The sequence below is a fragment of the Dama dama genome, chromosome 3 (genome assembly GCF_033118175.1).
Source record: "Dama dama isolate Ldn47 chromosome 3, ASM3311817v1, whole genome shotgun sequence".
Taxonomy (NCBI): Eukaryota; Metazoa; Chordata; class Mammalia; order Artiodactyla; family Cervidae; genus Dama; species Dama dama.
Genome location: NC_083683.1, coordinates 40580561 through 40607507, shown reverse-complemented (window position 1 = coordinate 40607507; position 26947 = coordinate 40580561). Strand labels below are relative to the sequence as shown.

General features: G+C 46.9%; 1 protein-coding gene across 1 annotated transcript in view; it reads right to left on the bottom strand.

The window, feature by feature from the left end:
* PLXNC1 (plexin C1) overlaps positions 1-26947 on the bottom strand; it is a 152912-nt gene that overhangs the window by 14807 nt on the left and 111158 nt on the right. The window contains exons 21-23 of the mRNA XM_061125822.1: positions 24938-25084; positions 11329-11506; positions 8833-8936 (exon numbers count right to left, since the gene is read on the bottom strand). Of these exons, the coding sequence (XP_060981805.1) occupies positions 8833-8936; positions 11329-11506; positions 24938-25084 (429 nt within the window). The remainder of the gene's footprint in view (positions 1-8832; positions 8937-11328; positions 11507-24937; positions 25085-26947) is intronic.

Here is a 26947-nt window from a genome sequence, read left to right as displayed (position 1 = left end):
AAAGGTGACCTTTATGATATACAAATTATATCCCAACACAGCTGTTTTCAAAAACTGTCGTGGATTTTAAATGTATGCATTTGACAAATGCTTTCACCATACTGATGTGATTTCAACCCTGATGTGTAGCCTCTTTTGGAGATAATATCAAGAGTTCTGAGGGATGAGAACCTTTGGGGACCATGGAACCCTTGGTGTAACCCTTCCTCACACTTACCAGAGGAAGAAAGGCCCATCAGGCCAAGGGGGCCTAGATGCTAAGAGAAAGAGGGGGCAGGCTTTGCTCACTGGAGGAGTAAATTATTCTGAGGGGCTGGTCCACAGAAATACTAGACAAACGGGCCATGGAGAAGCGACAGGACGAGGATACCCAAATCCTCACTTTTATTCTGGGATGTGACTGGAGGGTTAACCCTGTCATTTCTGAACACTGTCATCAGCCAAGTGATTTTTCCCTGCACTTGAAAGCTCTAAGGCTGTTCTGAATTCTAATATTAATTTGGACCTGGCCTCCCCCCATTTGGAAAAAAAAAGTAAAAACTTAGAATGTTTCTGGCCTGTGGCATGTTGGTTATCAGAATGTACAAACCGGCTCAGCAAACACCAAAGGATTAAAGCCTAATCTCTCGAAGGTTGTCCCCACGGGGAAGGAACACGAGCACCGGCCCTGGAGAAGGCCCCTGAGCACAGGGTCCAGCCAGTCACTAAGTCTAGGCCAGAAGCCTCCAACTACTGGTGCTCCCGACATCTTGTGGGGGAAGGGGGCCCTGGGTAGGGCTGGTGGGGGCCTCCTGGCCTCTGCAAAGTGTCTTATGCACGGATTCTAAACTCGTACTGAGCTCCTGGACCCTGATGCTATTACCAAACATCCTCTCCTTTCCCCTTGAGCCATTCATTGTTTTCTGGCTGATTTTTCAATTCTCCTCCATTTCTGATGCAATTAAAGTCAACGCTCTGTGCAGGCACCCCCTTAGCAATACTCAGACACCGAGTTTATGAGAATGTCTGAACATCATTACAAAATCCCTCCCCATGAAGAGCTGGATATGCTCTGTTTCTAAGCCAATAAACACCTTTGTTATAAAAGGAAGCTGGTGATTCATTCTGGGTAATTGTCAAAGAATGAATCCCAAATGGATCCCGTTGTGTGTTGAGCCAATACTCTGCTACTGTCAGATGCTTTGTTTTGCCAAAAGCGAGCACCCTTACTCTATAATCACAAACACCACGGATGGGCTTTCCGATAAGGAGCACAGCCAAAAGTTCAAATGTCTTTTCGAGAGCTGGCAATGACTCGCTGCTGGCACGGTGCTCAGGCATTAAGACAGCGCAGACGCAGCTTGTACTGGGGAAATTTTACTCTGAAATTATCTCCTGAGAGCAAGTGTAAAAGCATTTTATTAGAGGATGAGTTGTGTGTGTGTGAGCATGTATGTGTGCGAGGGTATGTCTAACTTTCACAGAGGCTCTAGGGCTGGCACATTTTTCCCTCCACGTGACACGTTAACACTGTTATAAAGACAGAAAACTAGTTTAGTTACAGATGTTTGTTGGGGGTGGGTGGTAAAGGGTTCCACTTTCGGTTTTGCACAAAAGTCAGCTGCTGCCGAATGAAGGACAGAAATGCCATTTTGAAAAGTGCCACAGAATTCAAGGTGTTAAATATATGATTTTGTTTGTTATATCTGAGGAGCTCCAAAAGCTTTCCTAAGAGTGGCTCGTTAATCCTCCCATACTCCTGTGAGGCTGGGAGCGTTCTGTGGGCCCCTACTTTAGGCATGAAAAACAAATTAAATCAAAGAAAGATTAATGTCACTAGATGGATCTGTGGCAGGAATGTTTCTCCAGCCCAGAGCAGAGTTGGTACACACAGCAATTTCACATTAAATTCCTTCCAGTCTCATGGTGCTCGAAGATTCAAAATGACATCGAAGTCCTACCCCTCCAATGAAGGTAACTGGCCCTCACTGGAATGAGGCAAAGATGACTGCAGACTTTTCTACCATCGGAATTAGGAGCTGAGACCACACAGGGAGAGATGGACCCATGTCATCAATTTAAAGTTGCTTCGGGACTTCCCTGGCGGTCCACTGTGGCAAATCCACCAGCCAGTGCAGATGACATGGGTTTGACCCCTGGTCTGGGAAGATCCCACATGCTGGAGGGCAACTAAGCCCAGGTGCCACAAATACTGAGCCCATCTTCTAAACCCCACAAGTCATAGCTACTGAGCCCATGTGCTGCAACAACCGGAGCCCGCGCGCCTGGAGCCTGTGCTCTGCAATAGAAGCCACTGCGATGAGAAGCCCGTGCACCACAACGAAGAGGAGTCCCTGCTCGCTGTACCTAGAGAAGGTCTGCACGTAGAAACGAAGATCCAGCTCAGCCAAAAATACAGAAATCATAACTAAATCTAAGGTACACTGAACTAAAGCTCATCAAATGGGGACTAGTCACTAAATGGGGACTAGTCCGTCTAGTCAAAGCTATGGTTTTTCCAGTGGTCATGTAGGGATGTGAGAGTTGGACCATAAAGAAAGCTGAGTGCCAAAGAATGGATGCTTTTGAACTATGGTGTTGGAGAAGACTCTTGAGAGTCCCTTGGACTGCAAGGAGATCCAACCAGTCCATCCTAAAGCAGATCAGTCCCGAGTGTTCATTTAGAAGGACTGATGTTGAAGCTGAAACTCCAATCCTTTGGCCACCTGATGCAAAGAACTGACTCAGGGAAAAGACCCTGATGCTGGGAAAGATTGAGGGCAGGAGGGAAAGGGGACAACAGAGGATGAGATGGTTGGATGGCATCACCGACTCGATGGACATGAGTTTGAGCAAGCTCTGGGAGTTGGTGATGGACAGGGAAGCCTGGTGTGCTGCAGTCCATGGGGTCACAAAGAGTCAGACACGACTGAGCGACTAAACTGGACTGAGTCACTAAAGAACACCTTTAAAAAATAAAATGAGGTTTCTTCTGAAATAAAAGCAACACACCCTCAAATTGTAAGTGAAGGTGAGATTTCTTTGTGGTAAAATACTGTCTTAATGCCACAAGTTGATGATTATACCATAAAAACAGATTTTCTAGAAATATAAGGTTGAACTTAACCTGATGAAACTATTTTGAAAGTAAAAAAATGGTTAAATATTGGCAATTTCTTTCTTTCCTTTTTTTTTTTTTAATGTCTTTTTTTTTTTTTTTTGGCCGCACTGCAAGGCATGTAGGATCTTAGTTCCCCGACCAGGGATAAAACCTGGGTTCCCTACAATGGAGGCAGGATGTCTTAACCACTAGTGGTTGTTGCTCAGTTGCTTGGTCGTGTCTGACTCTTTGCAACCCCATGGACTGCAGCATGCCAGGCTTCCCTGTCCTTCACTATCTCCTGGAGTTTGCTCACATTCATGCCTATGGAGCTGCTGATGCTCTCTAACCATCTCATTCTCTGCTGCCCCCTTTCTCCTTTTGCCTTAACCACCGGGCTGCCAGGGAAGGCCAAGACAGTGTCAATTTCAAATGGCTGGCCCAAGAGGAAAGCTGGAACTTTAGCCTAAGAATTTTATGGAAAATTATGAGTAGGGTCTGAACCACCATTACATTTTCTCCTTAAGTCTAAAAACACAATAGTCATTACAAAGCTCCATGTGGAAACCCTTACTGGCATCTCTCATTCCTAAAATGGTATTTTGTGAAAACAGAACCCTATTCAACTAACGTTGTCCCAGCAACCACTCATCTATACTGCTCTCCCGCCTTCCCCTCAGCTCTTCTCACTGACATCCCAAGGCTAGAGGCAGACGAAAAAGGAATCTATTTTCTTTCTCAGAGCCCAAGCGATAACCTTGCTCAGTCCTTCAAGAGAGGAGGCTCAGGGCTCAGCAGAGCATCTGGAAGGGGCCATTAGAACGTTCTCAACAGACACATCACATCACCCAAGATGCTCCCACCGCCCAAGACAGAGCTCTGGAGGGTTCCTGACACTAGTGACAATGACAACAGAGGTCCGGCCTCTTTCTGGTGTGCTTGGGATCAGCCCTGGGCCAGACACAAAGCCGCTTTGAGGACGGCGGGAGCCCCGAGCTAGTCCTCGAGGCGGGAGCCTGGGCTCCACCAGTGAGCGTGCGATGAGGAGCCTAAGCTCCCCAGGCTTTTGTTGCACTGGAGTTGTCAGCCCTTGGATACCTGAAAGAGGCTTCCCTCTGATGAGGGTAAACTTCTGTCGCCTTCAAGGAGTATTGGCCTTAAAGGATGTCAAAAAAGGATCAGACATAAGGAAGCATTCTGATAAACTCACAGACGTGAGATTCAGCGTAAGATCTGAAGAGAAGTCGCCCTTTTGAATTTGACATCAGAGAAGATGACTACCAGAATTTCTCCTAAGCTCTCCAGTCAGGCTGCTTCAGAGGCTAGGAACGTGGGCTGCAAGCCCGGCTCTGAGCAAGGTGACCCCTCTGGCGCTGAGCAGAGGCACAGCCTCTGTGCAATCCCTTTTTCATCTGCTTCCAGCCTTGGGGCATCAGTGAGGACAGCTATGGGAGTGTGGCCAAGTTTCTTAGCCTCCCTGGGCCTCGGGATGGGAATAATGACAGTGTCTACCTCACCGGGCTACAAAGAGGATGAAGCAGCTACTGTTCGTGAAAGCTCCTAGAACAGTGCCCAGCACACTAAAAGCTTTCCACTTTTCTGGTAAATAAGAATCTAAAGTCATCCGTGCTATACGAGACCCTTAGAGACAGTCCAAAGATGGAGCCCACAGCCTGTGCCACAGATGACAAACCTGACCGGAACGCCCACTGACCTTGGGGACGTTCCTCTGAACTTTAAATGTCATGTGAGTGACAACTCTGGTGTTAGCAGTGACCACTGGAGCACCGGCACGGAGTTCCACCCCATTAGGAGGAACGTTCTTCAGCAACACGTTGGTTAAACGTCTCTTCTGCCCTCAAAACCTCACAGCTCAGAACGAGAGGTGTAATCTGTAGAGCAGATTTCCTGCCGGACACAACACCTGTCCTGCAAACTTGATGCCACCCAACGGCTGGATGTGGGTGCAGTGAGAGGTCACACAGCAGGGGCGGGGGCAGCTGCAGCAAGCCTGGACCGGGAGAGAGCATCCTGCCACAGTCACATGGGACCAGCAACCTCACACCCTCTACAGACTCACATAGTCACCCGCGTTGGCTCCAGAGCATAGCACAGTCCCCCTCGTAGTAAACACACACAGTGGGCAATAGTGAAGGAGGCATTCGGGAGGGTCTAATGACGGTGAGAAGATGCCTCTGGCTTCATGGGTTTGTAAAGGTGTCACTCTGCCCCTTGTCTGCACAGGACTCAAAGACCGGAGCAGGAATTTCTGCTCTTTCGTGTTCACCCGATAGAGAACGAGGGTAATACACACAGGCTGAGTGGACATCGATCATGTCTATGCCCTCCAGCAGTGCTGGGCACCGGCTGCCACAGTTGTGCAAAGCGACCAGACATCCAGGGTGGGCAAGGATGCCATCCTGCTGGTGAGGGGGCACTGCTGGTATTTTGGGGCTCCGGAGGCGGCATCAGACCCATGAGATGCTATGTTCTCGCTGCACCGTCATGTCCCTTCGAGAAACTGGTTCTTCAAGTACACAGTAAATCATTCGGAGGAGACCAGCTACGCTCTATTTGCCCTGAGGACAGAACGAGGCGAGAGAGGCGCACGCTCCAGCAGCAGGGACTTTGTTTAGATAGGAGGAGGAACTGGCCTTCGCTACAGATTAACTCGAAAATCTCACTAATTTGGGCTAATTGGAGGGAGGTGAGTCTGAATCACTTAAGACTCCGAGTGAGATCCTATTTTTAAATGAAATATAGTTTTTCGCTTTCAAGCACTTACAGTGACTCAAACGAGAGCGCTTTAGTAAATGAATAAGAGTGATAATTAGCGCCCTGTCTCTTTGGAGGGAAATGTAAGTGTTCTAGGAGAAAATTTTTCTTTAATGAAAGGGCAAAAGCAAGCTTCAGCTCAGCCCTGTCAAATGATTCCAGATTTTGACTGTGCTGTGAAGCAGGTGTAGATTTAGGAGGCTGGATATATGATAGTCTCTGAAAACCAGAGCATATGGGATGGTCCAGTCACAGAGAGCATGCGGCCGTTGACCTCCGCAGTTTCCTTCAAGCTCTCTGCGTTTATTTGCCTTACGGCTTAGCTCTTTAAACGTAAGGAGAATCCTTTAAGCCCTTCTGTCCTAGTCTTGTCATTTATTACCACCATGTGGCAACGCTAGGGTATGAGGCCAATAAATCATTGGGACGGGAAGTGACTACAGGCCAGATTAATTTCATTATCATCCTTAAGCAGATCGGGTTCTAGCACGGCTGTGTCTGCAGTGAAGACTGATGTCCCCTCTCTCCTGACAGTCCTCCCCTCACCTTGCAGACAGCGGGCGTGGATCTCCCCTTTCCCGGCTGGAGTGTCTCGACCTGCCTTGCCCTCTTCATGCCAGTGAGCGGCCACACACCCCCTCCTTTGGGGCCCACTGCCTGCCACACGGTGGCCAGGGGGCGCTGAGAAGCCTGACCAGGGTGGGCCGGCCCTCTCTGCACAGCTGAGCAAGGCCAGCTCAAGGTGGCTCAAGACACCAAAGGAGGGTGTTGGGGGCTGTGTTTCTGCCAAACTTGCCCAGATAAGCCCACCACCCAGAAACAGGAGGAGGAGACAGCAGCGGGGTGCAGCTCTCAAATGCAGACTGAAGGCGGAATGAGCCTGATTCTAATTTTCCCAGCCCTTAGATTTCCTCTGGAGCAGCGCTTCTCCAAACGTGGCCCACCGATAGGAAGAGGTACTTCCAGAAAGTTCCTTGAACTTTATAGAATTTTTAAAAACCCTACAGGCGCCGCAGCTCTTGGCAAGATGATACCAAGGTTGGAAAGTCTAAGATGCAGAAGGGTGAGGACAGGGACAAACTGTTAAGCTGGCACATTCTCTGCGGGGCGCCCTCCAGCAAAAGCTGCAGGGGCAACACCCACCCAGGGATTACCCAAAGCAACAATTTCTCACCCAGCTCTGAGACCCGCTCAGCCAAAGAGCCCAAGGCTGAGGGGGTCCTCTGCTCCCGGAGGTTGTCCAGGAAACCCTGGCAAGGATCGGTCTCAGATTCTGTCTGGGTGAGGGGAATGCCTGCCCCAAAGGCCTTCTTGGTGCAGACACGTCTCCATGGGATTTCAGCCCTGAAAGATGGGGCGCTACTCTCCAAGGGCCTGGGAAGCTGCTCCCCTGCTTCTCCAGCTCTGCAAGGGCATCTGCGCATCTACCCAGCCATCCCCATGCCTTCCTGACCACCCTCCCCCCAGTACCTCCCCCACCCACACAGCTCACGGCTTGTACCTTCCGCCCATCTCTGAATTCATCTGCTTGCCTCATTTTCCAGAGCCACAGTGTCATTCCTGGTCAACATCATTCCTCACCCGAAATCCTTTAAAGAGCCTCCCCGTTTCCCCATTGGCACCTCCTACATCCATGCTCCACACACAGCCACAGTCATTTCCTGAGACACAAATTTCTCCTGCTTAAGATCCTCCCATGGTGTCCCACTGTGTTGGGCATAACACCCAGACTGGACGAAGCTGCCAGGCCTGCACGGTCTGCACTTCCCCGCTCCCCTCCCTCCCACTTCTCTGCCTTTCTACTGTGAGAAGCCATCCTGTGCTGGTTAAGCTATGGGCCCTAGAGCCCAAAGATTTCGGTCCCAACTTCTCTCTGCCACTGACTAGCTATTGACTAGCTCACACTTCCCTGAGCCTCCGTGTACTCATCTATAAAGTGGGTTAATAACAGTCCCTACCTCACAGGACTGCTGTGGATAGAATTTGCAGAAATAAAGGGAAAGGCTGAGACCAGCAACTGGCACAGGATAGGCGTTCCATAAACATTGGCTGTTATTGGCTCTCACTGCCACCTGTGCCCCTCTCCAGTTCTAGCTAGTCTAAAAGTCTTTCTGCAGAAGAGCAAGCATGCTCCCCTTCCCTGTTGGGAAAGTTGGCTTGGTTAAGTTCTCACTCTTCAGGTCTCAGATGAGTCACTGCTTCCTCCAGGAAGCCTTCCTGGATGCTCTGAGTCATAGCACTATTAAACTGTAAGATGCTGCCTCACAACTTGCCTCCTCTTTCCTTTCCACCCCCACCCTGGTCCCAGGGCTGTAGGCTGTCTGAGGCCAGGGACCTAGATTTTGTTCCGCTCACATGCCATCCCAGCTCTTAGCACAGAGTGGATATTCAACAAAGATTCGGGTAATTTACTGAATGACTCCCAGGATCCCGTGGTGTCCAGGAACCTCCCCTGCCTCCCCTCTTTGGTTCTGAGCACGCTTCTCTGGCACTCAGCTCTCTGCTGGGTCATGTTCCCCTCACCCACCTCAACACTCACCCAGCAAGTGGGTCAGAGGCCAAGGAGGTATCACTGAATATTCAAACAAACAGGAAATGTAAAACTTCTTCAGAAACAAAGGACCCTACACAGAGGTCACCAGGTCAGTAATGAACAGTGGTGTGACTTAGAACTCACATAGCTTTGTCCAGTGTCAGGCTTAACAACGCCTCTTCCACTGAACAGTCCAGAGGATCTGGTAAAGGTGAAGTTTCTGACCTAAACCACAGGATAGAAAGTGACTGGACCCTGTGAAAATTGCAGCTCTGGGAAAGGAGATCCCAGACCATGAGCAAGTAAGGAAAATTCCTGCCCCTGAAATAAGCAATCTTCAAATGATTCCAGAAAACTGGTGGGAATCTCGTAATTTTCAAAGAATTTGCATGGTCCTGGACATGATCTAAGCCCCAGTTCGGGCTGGGGATAACCTTGTTCTTACCTCGTAGTGGCCAATGGTATTGAGCTTGGTGATTCCGTCTTCAAGAATCACAGAGGAGCTGTCAATATCCAGAAGTTCTTTGTGTCGTGTGCCCACTTGAAGCTCTGGAAAAAAAATTTTTAAAAAAAGAGCATTTTGCTTTCTTTTAAAATGACACAGAAATGTAACATACTAATGTGTCACTTTTGCAGTTACTACTTACAGGAGACACAAGCTTGATCCCTGTCTGCTGTAAGTAAGACAGGGTTTGGGAAGATCCCCTGGAGAAGAAAATGGCAACCCACTCCAATATTATTGCCTGGAGAATCCCATGGACAGAGAAGCCTGGCAGGCTACAGTCCGTGGGATGGCTAAGAATCAGACACGACTTAGCGGCTAAACAATAAGGCTAAAATAAAATGGTTTTGAAGGTTTGGAGATGTTATCAGCCAGGCCAGTAGCCTGTGTTCTCTTCTGTTTTACTTTTATACTTAGGGCTCTGATAGGTAAGATCACATTTTTTTCCTGAAGCTTTTACTCTGAGGCTAACCCTGGAAATAAAGCCAAAGGAAGACAAAATAATGCATCCTCCAAGATATTTAACTCTTCAGAAAATTCCAAAAGCAAATCTGCATGCCTACTACCTGTGTGTTCACAAGCAGGTGCTCTGGGAACGATCTGTCCATCCCCGTGTGGGGTGCGCTGGTTGGCTGGCACCCCAGCATCAGGACTTCAGCTCCTTTAAGAGGTCACCAGCTTGTGCCTTAGGGTTAGAGTGTGGCCCACGGATGTGGTTTTTTTTTTCATTTTGTGAACCTGCACCATGTTTTATTATATTCTAATATCAATTCAGAACCAACATTTAAAGATTGGAAGATTGCACATAAAAATTAGGACTTGTGATTTCTCTTTTGAAAAAAACTGGATCATCTGGTAACACTGATCACACTGCCCCCTTACCTAGCTGGTGGCTTTCACCAATTAAGTTGGGTCCCACCGGTTCCCATTATCCCAGGTAGGCCGACACCCCTTATTTATGATGCCTCCTGCCCCTCTGGGCATCTGCCTGTGTGAGTCTCTGCTATGACAGGTCTCCACATAGCTGCTTCTCATATCGGATTTTAATACAATTTATGGCTGGTATCTAAGGCTATGTCTTAGTTTTCTGAGGCTAGCCAAGGAGCTAGTTTGGAAGATCAGCAGACATGCAGAAGCCATTTGCCATCAGACTATAATGGGAAGTTTCTAGGGGGCGTGTCCTGCTCCCTGTCCCACCCATCCCCCATATCAGAGGCCAGGGACACCTGATGGGCAGAAACCCTAGATGGTGTGAGGATGGTACTATGGACTTGGCAGCAGCAGGACTGAGGTCACGGGGCCATTTCCCCATGGGCCTTGGCTCCAAGGGCCTTTGTAGTCAGAGTGACACTTGGAGACGCAGGCGCAGGTTCAGGAAGCTGATGGTCCTGGGTTATGTCATGGTTGCCTGACTGGGGCTGCCCTTTGACCCCACCTCCAACCAAATGAGCTCACACGGTCTTGAAGTGCCCACAGTCCAGCCAACAGAAGGAAGCAGAAGACAGGTGGATGAGAGTGCTTCAGTGGCCTCGCTTCCCTTGAAGCCAGGCCTTGGAACTGCTATACATTTGCATGGTTTCACTCATGGGGCCAGACCCTGCCCCCAGGTTTCTCTCAATGGCCTTTTAGCAGGGGGTCTGCCTTGGAGGGCCAGGTGGGATGAATTTAATTGCCTGCTTAGTCTAGGCTACAACTGCACAGGCAGGAGAGATGAACCTTGTTACGCTGTCTGTCACCGATTTGACTCTTTTTTTCCCTATCCCATTATCTGCTGTAAAATCCCACGACAGTCTCCTGGGAGGGCTGCGTGGAGCTCAACTTTAAAATGTTGATGAACATTTGAGTGAAGTGGAGCCCTGTTAGCTCGCTCACGCATATGCTCGCCTTTGCAGTATACCAATAGAGCCCGAAAATGAATTCCGAGCAGATGCTGCTTCGTGGTGGGGGAGGATGGAGTCTATACTTAACGCAGGATGCGATTAGCAGAGAGGAAGATGACCTTTCTAGCCTGCTGGGGTTCACACCCAGAGTCTGAGCCACCCACTAATGACATATTCCGTATCACAACAAACAAATCAAATGCCAACGTGAAACGCAACACATACAGAAGGCCTGAGGTTGACACCTTTTGTACTTCTTGATGCAAGGTGAATTCACTGGGTCTCAGGGTTAGCAATCTCATGAATCTGATTTACAAACATAATTTTTTTTTTTTTTTTTGAAAAAAGAACAGCTTCTTTGAAGGATCCTGGTTTTGTAGGATGATACTTGTGAGAGAACAATGCAATCTCCGGGTCCCTAGACATGCCCTCTGGGAACATTCCAGGCTAGTAAGCTTCAGCAAACAGAGTCACAGCTACTTGCTGGGGGCCTGGTGGGAGGGAGGGATGGTGGGAGGGATCCTCATCAGGGAATTGGGACAAAATAGTATTGCCTTACCAAGTCCTATTTCATTCAGCTGAAGTCCATAAGGAGAGCCATTTTTGCTTAGGAATGCTTGGAAAATCTTTTCTTTGGCTTGACCTATGGTATCGCAATCCAGAACATTGACTGATATGTTCCGACAGACATCTGCACTCTCATTTTCTGGGATTTTTTCAAAGGTGACAGTTAATGCCTGCAAGAATACAAACAGGTTTCCAAGTTTATTAGATAATTGCAATCTGAAAGGCATTCATAAAAGACACAAACCTTGGCAAGTCCTACTAATACTTCTGATAGCACATTAGCAAACACCGTATCGCGTTATACCTACTTTAATCTTTTTTCTATAATCCATTCTTTTCAGGGATAATGGAAAGGAAAACAGAAAGTTAAAACTCTCATTATAGAGCAAACATTGAATAAGTATATTTGAGGGTAAAATATATACATACACACACACATAAATATTCTAAAAATGGTGATTTCTAATTTCACCCTCAAAAAAGAAAAAAAAAATATTGGAAAAGTTTCACAGTAGATGAGGGTAGACTGGGGACTATCTTTTTTTATTAAAAGGCCCACAGAGTCTTAGAAGCAAAGTTCCAGGTGACAGGAAAGGTTTTGAGGTCTCCGTATTGATCACGCCAAAGAGGTCACTTTTTAATAAGCAGCAGTGATTATGATTACGTTCCTCTCCCCCTCCACTTTCAACCAGCTTCAGCCAGGCAGTTTCCTGAGCTCTCATTAAAACACCGAGATCCCCACTCTGTGCCATTATTCCTGCATTAATTACTTTACAGTTCAGCACCATTACTTATGGTTTTTGTCAGTTAACATTCTCCCCGTGCAGCAAAACCTCAGAATCAGCCTAATGGGAGAAGTAAGGCTTTGGTGAATGTGTGAAAACACAGAACTAGGGAATATTTCAAAAGGAATTTAAAAGCAATTTCAGGTTTACTTTGCCTAGGAATAAACCGATCTAAAACAACAAAGTTACATACTCGGGATTCTCAGTGGAGCTGATTCAGGCAAGTGCTGAGTGTTTTGTAATTAGCACAACATACAGTTCAGATTCTAAGGCACCCTAATAATCATGGAGCCAGAGGACCTGGGTGTCGTGGCCAATGTGCAGTTATTGCGAGTTTTTGAGCCTGGCTACAGTGAGGGCATGTAAATGATTAGCTGCTGGAAATGTTTAAAAAATGAAAACACAAATAATGTGGTAAATGGGGAGCCTTAGGGTTAATTCAACTTTAAAATGGGTCTAAGAATAGTGAAGTGAAGTGAAAGTCTTTGCGACCCCATGGACTATAGTCCACCAGGCTCCTCTGTCCATGGGGTTCTCCAGGCAAGAATACTGGAGTAAGTTGCCATTCCCTTCTCCAGGGGATCTTCCCAACCCAGGGATCGAACTGGAGTCTCCTGTATTGTAGGTGGATTCTTTACCATCTAAGCTACCAGGGAAGAGCAGTATATAAGTATAGTCCTCGCCCCCTAGTGTTGTTACCGAGATTAAATAAAGTAACTCAGGACTTCCCTGGTGGTTCATTGGCTAAAACTCCACACTCCCAAGGCAGGGGGCCAGGGTTCAATTCCTGGTCAGGGAACTAGATCCCACATGCCACAACTAAGACCCAGTGCAGCCAAATAAATATTCTTTTTAAAAAGATAATACATGTCAAATGCTTGGCATTAGCTGGGCTGCTGGGAAAGGCTCAATGATGATGATAATAGTAAACATAACAGGCAGATTGTTATTTCATGTAAGTCATCACTATGATTATTGTTAGTATTAGCATGCCTTCACAGGGAAACAGAGACTCAGCCAGCCTTGAGCAGCTGGGACCCTGTCGCCACTGCCAGGGTCTCTACCAGAGTCAAGAGCAAGCTGCCCAGAAGGAGAACAGGGCAGAACACCCGCTCTGGGTCAGACTCCGGGTTCAAGTCCAGTTCACCACTAACTAGCTGGGTAACCTCTCTGCATCTCAGATTCTCACCTGCAAAGTGGGAACAACAACAATAACTGCCTCCCAGGGTTCCCAAGATGATGAACTGAATTAATCACATCACACTTAGAATGGCGTCTGACTCGGGAGGTAGGACTTAAAGATCCCGGACAAAGGGAGTGGGGGGGATCTTCCGAAGCTCTGGGTGGATGGGCGGGGGCTGCTCAGAGGCGTGTTTGCTGCCTTTAGAGCCTGCCCCTACAGTCCTGCTCACGGTTGTGCAAGGGTAAATCTTGGCCAGGTCCTCACCGAGAGACTGAAACTCTGAGTACTTGGTGCTGGAGTCTGAGGTGAAGCTGTGGTCTCGGTCTGGCCTGTGAGAGCTCCCTTTTCCTGAGCCAGAGAGTGGCCCCCTTGACTGTTCTCAGCGCATATTCCTGTTCTGGGTCAGCCGCCCACCAGGCAGGGATGCAGCACCCTGACCCCCGACCCGCTGGGCGGGTGAGAAGCAGCGGGAAGGGCAAGAAGGAAGCCCAGTCCTTTTCTCACCTCCCTTCTTAGTGACATTTCCTGGGCTTCCCTGGTGGCTCAGATGGTAAAGAAAATGCCTGCAGTGCTGAAGACCCAGGTTCAATCCCTGGGTGGGGAAGATCCCCTGGAGAAGGGAATGACAACCCACCTCAGTGTTCTTGCCTGGAGAATTTCATGGACAGAGGAGCCTGGGGGGCTACAGTCCATGGGGTCACAAAGAGTCAGACACGACTGAGCGAATAACACTTTCACCCTGGCACCCTGCCAAACGCACTTCCAGACTTGCTTCTTCTAATCCTCCCAGTGAAGGGTGCTGTGATATTATTATTATTACCCCCACTTTCTGAGTGAGGAAACAGAGGCCTCTGCCTCTAGGGAGACGGCTTGTGAGTGGTGAGTCTGAGGTGCACCTTGTACCCCTCAGCTTCAGTCCCTCCCACCCAAGCACCCTCCCTCCTTCTCCTCCCCATCCTGCCTACAGCCCAGGAGCCCTCTGAACCACCAGGAATCTGTCTTAGGTCGGGCCATGACCAAAGACCTAAGCTGCGTTTCCCGCACACTCGGGGTTCCCGGAGGGGCTCGGGGGGCAAACGGCAGCCTTGCCCCGTACAGTCGGTCTGGGTGGCCTTGCCCACGTCTCCCTGTGTTTCTCCAGCTGGTCTCCTTCCCAGTAGCAGCCATGGTGGTGAAACCCGTCATGGAGCTTCCAAAGGTAAAGACGAATGAAAAGCCCATTTTAAGTAGCGCTCCAGCGATCCCAGCTTGTTTAACAGTTTCATAGGTATTTGTGAAATAACATCCTATGACTACCTAAAGGGCACTATTGTCTCCAACAAAAACACCTCTTTATAGACAATAAACATTCTTCTTAAAAACATAACCAAAAGGGAAAAAAATAAACCCGTAACTGGATGTAAAATAATGTAAAACCACCACTGCCTCCACAGTCAGATGGGTGGAAAAGGGTAAAATGGCATTTTATAGAGTCCATGGGGAATTCAGAGAGTAAATTCAGAGACAAATTGATTTGTGTTCATTTTTTATGCCGCTAACGCTTAGGGCTCCAACAGCGGTTTCTGAAAGTGCAAGTGTAGCTGGGGGACCTCAGAGCAGGCCCTTCCTCATAATCCGATCCCCCGGCTTGGAAAGCTCATGCTGGGCCTCTGCTTCTCATCATGAAAGACTCCCCATGGAACCTCCCCTTCAAAACCCACTTCACCAGAGTCCTTCATAGAGGCACAGTGTTAGGGGCCAGGGCTAGGAGAGATCTTAAGACGGGGTTCCCAACCCCAGGGTCATGGGCCAGTACTGGCTGTTGCCTGTTAGGAACCGGGCCAAACAGCAGGAGGTGAGCTGAGGGCAAGCTAGTGAAGCTTCATCTGTATTTACAGCCACTCCCCATCGCTCACATTACTGCCTGAGCTCCGCCTCCTGTCAGATCAGTGGCAGCATTAGATTCTAGCAATTAAAGTGCACAATAAATGTGATGTGCTTGAATCATCCCCAAATCATCCTCTGTCCCACCCTGTTCCTGGTCAGTGGAAAAACAGCCTTCCATGAAACAGGTCCCGGGTGCCAAAAAGGATGGGAACAGCTGCCTTAAGACATAGTCCTCATTCTCAGATGATCCACAATATACTTGAGAGCCAAAGCATCACTTTTGAAACAATATTCAGCCACCAGATATGACTCTTCCACTCTCAGTATGTGTTCAGAGAACTCAAGCAGAGAGGACAGGAGGGCTGAGAGGCCTTGGCACTGGTACCAGGCCACCTGGATCATCCCCTTCTCCTGCTCCCTAGCTGCGGGAGCGTGGGCAAGTCCTCCAGCTTTCCTGAGTTTCAAAATTCTCATTGCCCCATCTCCAAGAAGTGACAGAATCACTAAATCAAGACATGTAATAATAGAAAATTAAGGAGTACTTCCTGTGTGCCAAGCACCATGGTCAATATGATGTGTATTAGTGTATATAAATTCATCTCAGCAACAACCCTATGACATAGATTCTATTATTATCCCATTTTACAGATGAGAAACTGAGGTACAGAGAGGTTAAGTATGTTGTAAAAGATCACCTGGCAAGGAAAAGGTAGAAGCGGGCACTCGAGCTCCGTGTTCTTAAACATTTGCTGAGCCTGCCTTTCAAAATATGAAAATGTTTTGAAAAACAAGCACCGTTCAAATCTGTGGGGTGGTAATTAATTTTCAAGATGCACAAAAGGCTAAAGTGCTCTAAAATGCACCTGGTCTCTTCTCCAGAAATCTGTCCCTCTGTTAAGAAGAATTACTCTGGCTATGAAAGTGTCAACAAAGCTGGGGCAATAGATATGGTGGGTTATTCAGTCAGCAGCCACTTTCTTCCTTCTTTGCTAGACAAAAGCCAGGTCCGATCTAGGCTAAGAAACATGATTGGTGGTGACTCTCCTCCTCATTCACCAGGGACTGGTCATGTAACCCAGTTGGGCCAATGAGACATTAAGGGAAAAGGTTTCTGCAAAAGTGGAGAGCAGTGCTTAGAGCTGTGGCAGCTATTTAGTGACTAAGAGGAAGAGCCAAGAGGAGCACGGAGATAGTGACCCAGAGCCTTGACACTGCTGAGTACATGGACCTGCATTGTGGCTGCTTACCTCCAGATTTCCTGCTCTGAGATGCAACTCCATGCTTTTAGGATTTCACACACCATTAGTCATATTTTCTGTTACTTACATCTGTCTGCACCCAACCTGACAAAGCTTAATTTGTCGATGCTGAGGTTATAAAGTCATTCATTGACACCCATCTACCTGGAACATACTGCGTGCAGGGCATTGCAAATGATAACGAATGGAAGCTGGCACTGATCCTGCCTGGGAAGTATTTGAAGACTGATACAGCTATGGGATATACACAATGAATTCTAATACCAATAGAAAATAATAGTCATCAATGGAGTGCTTTAGAGGTTCAGAGAGATATTGTCTCTACCTTGGAGGAGGGTTTTCAAAGGGGGAGAAATCAAGGAAGGCTGCATGGAGGAAGGGGCATTTGAATTGGGTCTGGAAAGGCGCTACATGTGCAGTGGTAGAGAAGGAAGCCTCTAGACTATGGGGACTCTTGGCTTCAACCCTAATTAGACTGATGTGCAGCAAACTTCAATCTTTTGCTCAGGCTAGTAGGTCAAGAAGTCTAGATAAAGAATCTCACTTCCTCTGGGGGAGAATGGAGGGTAGAGGCTTGAAGAACCATGCTTGCCTTTCCAAAACCACCATCTGCCACGTGAGGGAGAAGCCCTGCACTATTTATAGAAACAAAGTCTGAAGAAGAGAATACTGGTTTAGGTTTCTAACAATAATAGCCAGCACATACTGAACACTCACCATGTGTCAGGTATGCTTTGCTAACTCATTTAATCCTTACAACTGCTGCCTACAGTGGCCACTATTATTAGCATCATTTAATGGATGAAGAAACTGAGACAGAGAGGTTCAGAAATGTGTCCAAGATCGCAGAGCTGTTGAGGGTCAAAACTAGGCCATGTTCACACTCTTAACTGCAGAGCCAAAGGGCCAGCGAGGTGATAAACCTCTGAAAGGAAGGCCCAACCTGCCCGGGGTTCTTAATAAACACTGTCTGAGCAGACAGGTTGGACACAGAAGAGGAGACTCAATCTCCTTACCTTGGCTGGCATGGGACCCCGTGGAACCCACTCAATCTGGAGCAGCCTGTGGCTCGGGCCCCACTGGCAGGCACTTTTAGGAGCCCCATGTTCCCCCAGAATAAAGATGACCTTTCCCAGCCCCTGTTGCAGCTGTCTATGGCCATGTGATTCAGTTCAGGTCACTGAGATTCAGCAGATGCATTATGTGGCAGTGCATTGGGAAACTTCCTCAAAAGACAGCTGGTGACCATCTGTCAACTATTCTGCGGCTCAGCATATGTCCTGCTGGTTGGACTGTGGAAGGAGGCTGGCGGGGAGCAAACACCTTAGGTCCTGAGGTGACCTCAGGATAACAAGAAAGGAGCTGGGGTCTGTGAGGACGTCCCAGCAGAGGCACCCACCAGAGCTGGCCTGCCCACCCCAGAACTTCAGGTGGTTGAGAGAGAAATTCCCCTGTGGCTTAAACCACAGGTATCTTGGGTCTCAAGGAACTATGGATTCAGAAACAATGGCTTAGCTATTATCAAGAAGGGGTCTTAGAAGGGCAAGGCGATTTGGAAGGCACAGGTACCAAACCCAGAGAAAGGACCAGACTGGAAGGATCCCATCCTTCACTGCAGGTCACAGTCCAGCCCCTTGGGGTGTGCAGGACTGCACCCCTAGTTAGCTATGCAGGAGTGTCACTGGGCTCTCCTGTTCACATCTGTCCACTGAGATATTGCATGCTACTGGTTGTAAAAGCCCATGTATAGGGTTATAGGTAACATTTTCAATAGTAACATAAACGTTTAATGACAAGGGATGCAGCTAATCAACTTCCCTGTATCACCCATCATCAATAAATGACCGACCAAAAAGAATGGCGAGGGGGCAGTTTCTGCTTCAACACGTAATGAGGACTTCCCTAGTGGTCCAGTGGTTAAGAACCTGCCTGCCAATGCATGGGACACAGGTTCGATCCCTGGCCTGAGAAGATCCCACATGCCGTAGAACAACTAAGCCCATGCACCAGATACTGAACCCACACTCTAGAGCCCATGCTCCGCAACAGGAGAAACCACGGCAACGGGAAGCTGGCATACCGCCCCTGGAGAGTAGCCCCCACTTGCTGCAACTAGAGAAAGGCTGTATGCAGCAACAAAGACCCAGCCCAGCCATAAATAAATAAAAATAAATAAATAACAAGTACACGCTCTGTGGCATGATGGCTAGAATCTTACAGATATTATTTCCTGACCTCGTTAACAAAGGTACAAGGCTAGGGTTTATAATCTACCTGTTTAAAGATGAGGAAACAGGTTTAGAGAGGTTGAGTGACTTGCCCAAGGTCACACAGCTAGTTTGTAAAGTGACTGGGCTCAGAGTCACGCCCAAGACTGTCACACTCCAAACCCCACCTCTTCTGAGCTGAGCATCAAGGCGCCTTGAAACATAACACCGCTGCTTCGCTAGCAGCTTTACCCATCAGCCCTTAACCAACTTGGCGGTTTCAGGTATTGGGGGGCGGGGCAGGAAAAATAAGGCTGCAGAGGGCCGAGAGGATTCAAGCAGATGGAGTAGCGTTGTCCCCCATCTTCCCCACAGTGTGGTGGGAAAAGAGTGATCCATCGACCTCTTGACCTCACCAGCCATATTCTTGGCTAATGATGGCAGGGATGTTGCTGCATCCTTTCTGGAATACCTTCTAATATCTAGAAACCAATTTCAAAAGAATTTATTACAAACCAGCAACTTTATTATAAAAGGTCTTAGGCCAATAATTGCTTTCATTAAATAAAACCTATAAGATACATTTCTAATTTCACTGCAGAACCAAATGAAGGTCAAGAGAAACTCTGTTTTTTATACTAAACTGAATCAGAGAGAAGAAAACCACTTCCAGGAGTTCAGCAGGAGCAGAAAGAGCCCAGAATTAGAGGTACAAGTCTCAGAAAAGTTTTTGATCTGAGGTTTATCTCAAACTGGCACTGGCCCGGGGACATCCTACCAGCTGCCCCCTCTAATGATGCTCTTGCTTGCCCGAAGACCCCTCCCCAGCCTCCTTTTCCTTTCACCACCAAAGACTGAGAGCCCAATGCTTCCTGTGTCAAGGTATTTGACCCCCTGAGAGAATAATGAGGAAGAAAGGTCTTTTCCATTTTGAAGAAAAAAACTAAGTTAATGGAGAGAATTTCCTCAAATTTAAGTTTCTCTCACAAGTTTTTCTACACTTGCTAGCATTTACTAACACTTGTTCATGCAAAAATCAAGTGAGAATCTGTCTGAGTTAGCCCAGAATGATTGATTCCAGTATTTTAGGTTTAATGTGTTTCACAGGTTTTTGGTCTTTCTGGCAAAACACCCATGAATTGCAGCTTTGAGGATAGTGATGAAACATTTCCACTGCTGTGTCCCTCTTAGGAGAGGAAACAGGCCAAGATTTTTGGGAGTGAGCAGGAGGATGGATTTTAGTTCCTTTCCTCTATTATGTCAAGCTCTAGATTAAGGGCTGGCATCATTTCTGTAAAAGGCCAGACAGTAAGCATTTAAGACTTTGAGGTCTGTATCCTCTCAACTGCAACTACCCAATTCTGCCATTGCAGCAGGAAAAACAACCACAGACAAAGTAACTGAACGGGCATGGCTGTGCGCCAATAAAACTTTATTTATAACAATCAGCAGCAGGGCCACATTTGGCCCATAGGCTCTTGTTTGCTGATTCCTGCTCTAGATAACAGTAACATCAAACAGAATGCTGACTTTAACAATACCAGAGAAGACAAATCTAAAAAATGTCTTTATCTCCACTATGATTTCCTATAAAAGTTACCATCCTCTGAGGAGTACAAATATAAATAAGAATCCTTAATGATGAAGTAATAGAGTCACATTTGAGCCATAAAGAAGAAAATTAAGTACTTTTGTACTTAGGTAACTAAATTATTTTCTAATCCCATGACTACGGATGTGAGAACAAAGAGTATGAAGAGGAAAGTCATTTAAAGCACTCATTTAGGTTAATTTTTCATTTTCTACTGCCTGCCATCAACTAGGATGACTTAACCTCAAGTGATTATAAAAAATGGTTTTGCCTCTGTGATCAGAAAGCTCAGAACAGTAACTATGGAGTTAGTAATGGTTTCAGTATTATTGCAAGTCATAATGGAAATGATTTGCACGATGGGAGAGAGAAAAGGGGGAAAAAAGCTTAAGAACTGTTAATTAACTTTACTGTTTGGCCACAAATGCTAGGAGTATTAAAAAAAAAAACAAGATTTCTGAAGAGCAAACATCAGGATTTAATGAACAATGGGATGTAATTGAAGTAACAGAGAATGACTTAATCGGGACAGTGGGTTGTTTAATTATGGGGATAATGGATCTTCTAAAAGGACAAACTAAAGGGAAGAGAAGGAGCTGGGGCATGGGGGGCAGAGCCACTGTGTTGAAGGAAGCCTGTCGATGAGCAACTCTTGCTAGAGATAGTTAGAGCTGTATCAGAGATGAAATAGTTCATGAAACATGACTGTCCCCAACATGGTAACTATTGTGGAGAAGTGGCTGGTGTGGGCTGGCAGAAACCTGCAATAAATCATCGCAGCAGCGTTAAGATTTCTGAAGGTAAGGATCTGTGCTTTTTCAAGATTTTCTAATAATCTTAAAGACTTTCTCGTAGATATGAGAATGAGGGCAATAATATGTTTGTCGGAACACTGTTTCCCAGGGCGCCAAGATGCTATCTCTCAGACACAGCCGACTGGCAGGCTCATTTCCTGGGTTTAAGAGTTCAAAAAACCATTTCTCGCTTAACTTTGATTGTAAGTCAAGCTCCTCTTGCTAATTCAGCACGCTTGCTACGAGTTATTGGGTTTTCTCATCTCCTCCCGAAAGTGAAGCAAATGTCCTTTCTCCCATGCGGTCCACTTTCCCGGAACTGAAATCCCCAACCTTCACTCACTCCTCTCAGGCGATCTGCTCCAAAATCACTCTCTAGACACAGACGGCCTTGAGGGAGGGCCTGGCTCCAGCCGCAACATCAAACGTGCCTAAAGGAGGTAAAACCACAGAGCAGCAGGCTTTATTCCTCGTCTAGCTGTCAACTTGGAATGCCTGGATGTTAGAGTCGTGTGTGTGTGTGATGTATGCTCCAATGATTCTTCCATCCAGGAGCTTGAGAACGTTATGGCGGTCTGCCTCATTGAACACCAGTCCGCGGTGCCCTGGTAGAGGAGAGTGAGTTTCTTCTGGTCCTAGAGGAAGTGACTTTATGGCACTTTGCTCTCATCTAAGAAAGGCAGAGGAGTTTCCCCCCAGGGCACAGCAAACAAAGAGTTACTTCTTGGAGCCCATGTGTTACTATGATGATTTCAAGTATAAGCAATTGGCAGGATGTCTTTATGGTCTCGAAAACACTCCACACATCAGGAAGAACACATTCTAATCTTTAGAGGTGTCAAACCTAACTTTTAGGTTGTTGGACAAGGTGCCATGTTTTTGAACATTTAGCCAAACAGGAGTTTGGGGGCCTAAATGTGCCCCTGACATGGTACCAACCTCTGTCATTTCAAACCATTGTGGTGGCTGCTCTTCATTTTTTCCTCTGACTTTTCTTTCCTTGAAAAAATGTACACTACACAGACACACACACAATCGAGTTTGTTCACCACACCTTGGTTTTCAATTACATAAACCACCTCAGGCAAATTTAGAAAATCAAGACTTTAAACCGCTGGGTGTATGTACAAGCCTGGGGAAGTGGGGGTAAAGTGAGAAAGAGGGGGAGGGAGGAGGAGAGAGGAAGGAAGAAAATTTAAAAGATGATGGTTAAGGCTGAGGGGACTTGCCTGAAAGGAAATGAAAAACCTTAAATTTTTTATATTGACCTTCTGCTAACATTTTGTCACACAAGCACAGACCGGATCAAGCCTCTCTGGAGCTTCTAGTATAACCATTCACCATGAAAGAGGTTTGGGGCAGGTCCAATAAAAGGTATTAAAAATCAATTTTAAAGTCAAGGGCCCTAGGAACAAGAGGCCCGCCCCTTCCTCAGTCTCAATGCTATCTACCGGCAAATCCGTATTCAAAAAGGAAGATTTATGTGGATTTCTGAAAGCATAATTTTCCATCAACCTTTTCCCCAGGGGCTACAGAGGAAAAAAAGAATCCAAGAGTCGACACAAATTTCAACATCAAGAAACATTTTGATGATGAGTTGAGTGTTAACAAATCAGAAACACATGGTCTTAATTGACTGTGAAATAAATAACGTTTCAAAATGAAAGGGGAAAAAGTGTTCAGATGTAAAGCATCAGAAAGGACTCAGGCCTCGAAAGTTGCTCCAGGCATTGAGTCCTCCCCACTCCCAGTTCCATCTTGTCCTCTCCTCTCCTCTTTCCTGTCAGGCTGGCTTCCCCTGACCTAGATTCACTTGCAAATATTTCTCTTTGGGAACCTGTGGAGCTCCTAAAATGTTTCAAAGTAAAAGCATGAACATCTTCAAGGTAGGACCCAGGCCCTGGGTCTGAAGACAAAACCCTGAATCAGCGAAAGGAGCGTCAATGGGCTCTGATGCAAGTTCATCTTTCATTCTCCCAACATACCAGTGGGGTTCTTCCTGCAGATGCACATCAGAAATACCTGGAGCATTTAAGACATCTATCTGTGCCCTGGGCTCCATCCCCAGAGAGTCAAATGTAGTTAGTCCCAAGGGAAGGCCCAGGAAAGGGTGTGTCTGGATCAGCATTTCTAACAAGTGCCCGAGATTTAAATTAAATTTAATAACTCTTTACAGGGCACTCATGTGTCCAGCAATGGTCTAAGTGCATGTGTGTGGTATGTGTGTGTGTTAGTTGCTCAGTCTTGTCCAACTCTTTGCAACCCCATGAACTGTAGCCCTCCAGGCTCCTCTGTTCCTGGAATTCTCCAGGCAAGATACTGGAGTGGGTAGCCATTCCCTTTTCCCAGGTCTCCTGTATTGCAGGCATATTCTTTACCATCTGAGCCACCAAGGAAGCCCAGAATATCAACCCTTCATCCTTGCGACACCCATGAGATAGGCAAGCTCCATGATCACCATCCTCATTTTACATATGAAGAGATGGAAGTAGAGAGAGGTTTCCAAATTTGCCCAAAGTCACACAGCTATCCAGAGGCAGAGGCAGAGGCAGAATTCAAATCACCTGGCTCTAGAGTCTACACTTAGTAACCACTCTATCAGTAACTGCAGTAGCTGCAGAACGCTCTTAAGAAATGCCAAGTTCTCTGGTCACACCCCCAGACCTACTAAATTAGAAACTCTGGGGTTTAATCAGCTCTCTAGGGGCCTCTGATATATGCCAACATTGGAGAGCCACTGCACCCTTCGGGTATAGATGGGAGCAGAGACAGAAGTCAGAACTGGTGACCCTCTGCCCAGCCTCCCACCTAGTGGATGGGAGCACTGAAGACATGTGTCTTCAGCAGAGGGTGAGCTCCACCTGGCAATGACCAAGAACTCCAAAGAGCTTACCGAGGGACTATTCTCCCCCCCGAGGACACAACCAGAACATAGACTACAGCACCGTGGTGCCTTCTCCAATTACGGATAGATTCTTCCAGGGTGACACTGCGGCGCTCGCCATCCACAGCAAAGCCACAGGAGACTCAGCCCTTTTACTGAGAAATACCAAAACCCCACTGTAATTTTTTCCCTCCTTCCCCACTCAAGAGATTGTGAGCAGCTCAGAATCTCCATAAAGCCAAAGATCAAACCCAAAACACAGCCATCTCTTTTTCAAGCCTCTGTTAACAGAAAAGCACAGAAAAATCTGAAGTGATTTTGGAGATACTTGCCACGCTTGACTCCCTAAAATTCCTGACTGTGCAAAAAAAAAAAAAAAATTAGTCTCTTTTCCTTTAAGGAAGGGAAGAAGGTGGGTGGGTGGAGTGGGGATGGGAGAAAAGGAAGTTCTTAAATGGGTGAAACCCTCCAGCAGCCAGGCAATCATCTTACTGTCATGATTTACAGCATTCCTCTAAAAATATCTATGAGATCACAGAACATTAAATGCATGACACCAAACATTTGTAACTAATCCATGAAAATAAAGTAAGGGCGTCAGGTTGCAGGGGGAATACAGTGGAATTTGTCTTATGTTATCGTTCTAAAATAAGACGGCCTCAATTTGGTTGAAATACATCTTCACACATTGTCTTCCAGGGCAGAGTCGTTTGAGAAATTCTGATTGCAATTCTAAGTGCTGAATAGGGAGTACTTTGCATTTCCTTTGATGATGCTGAAGGCTATAAGCAATCCTGATATTAAAATCTTTGGAAATTGATGAGTACCCCAGGCATCATTACAATACTTTTCTCCCCAATCAGAGTAATTAAAATCTATTATGTGAACACGTGTTAATATTTTATCAACTACTGTTTTTAATTAACTAAAAGTCTGAGGCCTCTCACAGTAGTAATGATATCATTTCAAGTGACACTCTCCCCTCACCCCCCACATACACTGTCTACCCCACCAGCTTCATCGCAGACTTACCACAGTACTGAATTCTGGAACTTGCCACAACAGCCAGTCCTCATTAAGGGTGTACAGCGCTTTGCAAGTGATTACGTCGACGGGGCCCTTGTTTATTTTTTGGTTCAGAGTTGTCACCAACAAATAGAATGGCTCCCCAACAGTCTCCTTGGAAAAAGATGCAAAAGTGACAGTTTTTGCCAGAATCCACTGTACTTTCCAAAGAATTAAAGTTTCAGTTTATGGCACCACGACAAGAGACAGGAGGCAGTGTTTTCTAACAATCAACATGAAACTCTCAAGAAAATACATATTGCTCTACTTAGGACTGGGAGCAAAACTCAGGAAGCTGCCTCCTCTCCCCAGCAAACATGTGTTCACACACACACACACACACACAAACACACTTTCTCTCACTGTATTTACAGTTGATAATAGCATGAAGTACACAGACTGATCATTCTTTTAAGCGTAAGCTTCTCTACATCAGCCTAACTCTCACCAGTTGGCCTAAGAACAGTTCGTGGCGGTTTAACCTTTATTTACATTCCTCTTTAACTGCCCCTTTTAAGCACATTGAAAACAAATGGCAGGATGATTGGCCTTAGTAACTAAAATAAACATAAGAACATTTTATAAATTCATCTAGGAGGAAATTTTGGTGTTGACAGCTTCTCGTAAAGGAAGTGGCCTTCAGTTACACAATCTGTAGCCTCTTCTGCCCACAAGCAAGCCAGCCCCCAGGGCTTCCCGGACCCAGTTTTCATGGTCCCACCTGGGCACCTTTGTAACAGGCCACAGAGGTACCCTACCTCCTTCCCTAGGCCAGATCTGATTCCATTACTCTAAGGATCTTCCCAAGCATTCTGATAACTTCCTCCTGCACTTTTTTTTTTTCCTAGATCAACGGTATCTACCCTTGCGGTTATAGAAATGCTTCAGATCTGCAGCCACTTTGTGCTTGAGTGGACTCAGAGCAGCCCAAAAGCAGGAGGCTTGTGTGCTGCGCTTTCAGGCAGCTTCCCAAGGCATGTAGCCCTGGGCTGACTATTGCGTAGAAAATAAACGAAGTAAAGAAGCCATCCGTGATCAAAAGGATATTATTAAACTGAATTTGAGGGGGAGGAAAGAATCAGGGCCAAAGCCAGGAAGTCAGACTGCCTCAGTGATGATGAGCAGCCAATCACGTGACTAGGGCTTGAAGTCCCAGTTTACAAAGTTAAGCTTCACAGCCAATGCACCTGGCCAGGAAAGGAAGATTTCACCGAATCTCTCACCTGCTTTCCCTTGAACAGGTAAACCAAGACATCTTTGAAGCCTCTTGGGATCCCACCCCACCAGCCCTCATACCATCCTCTACGCTGACGGCAGGGGCACATCCCTCCTCCGTCCCTGGCTTCCTGTCTCTCCTGTGCCGCCCTACCCGCCCCGGGGTCCCGCACCACTTCCCTCTCCCCTGCTGACATAGCCTCTAGTTGCTTCCTTACTGTAGGACAGGGCTGGAATGTTCAAAAATTTCCCAGGTGGGGAGAGTGCTGGGACCAGAACTCAACATTTCAATTCTCATGAGAAACTTCCTTTATTTAGAGGTTCACAACCACACGGCTCTCTTCTCTCTCCCTCCACCCCCTTAGGTAATGTCCTGACCACAAACCTAGAACCTCACTTCTCTCTTTGCCTCTAGCCCACATCAGAGCTGGGGATAAGCGCCCTTGGGAGGGGGCTGGAGGCTTCTGTAGAGGTCAGTGTTAGGGGGCCAGTAGGCTCCTCTGGGCTGTGTGGTGCGACAGCTCCAGACTCAGTGGCCCTTTAGTCAGAATTCTCCAGAAGTCTGCATGCAGCTAGACTCAGATAAGTAACATCTCATCTGGCATTGTTACCCACACCCGTGGTTCAAAAACTGGAGAATCATCACCAGAATCCCTTGGGGCTCTTATAAAGAAAACCTCAGATGTCTGGATTCTACTTTAGATGTGGATCTCTAAAGAAGAGGTCTGAGCATTGGTAGTTTTAACATCTTCCCAGCAGATT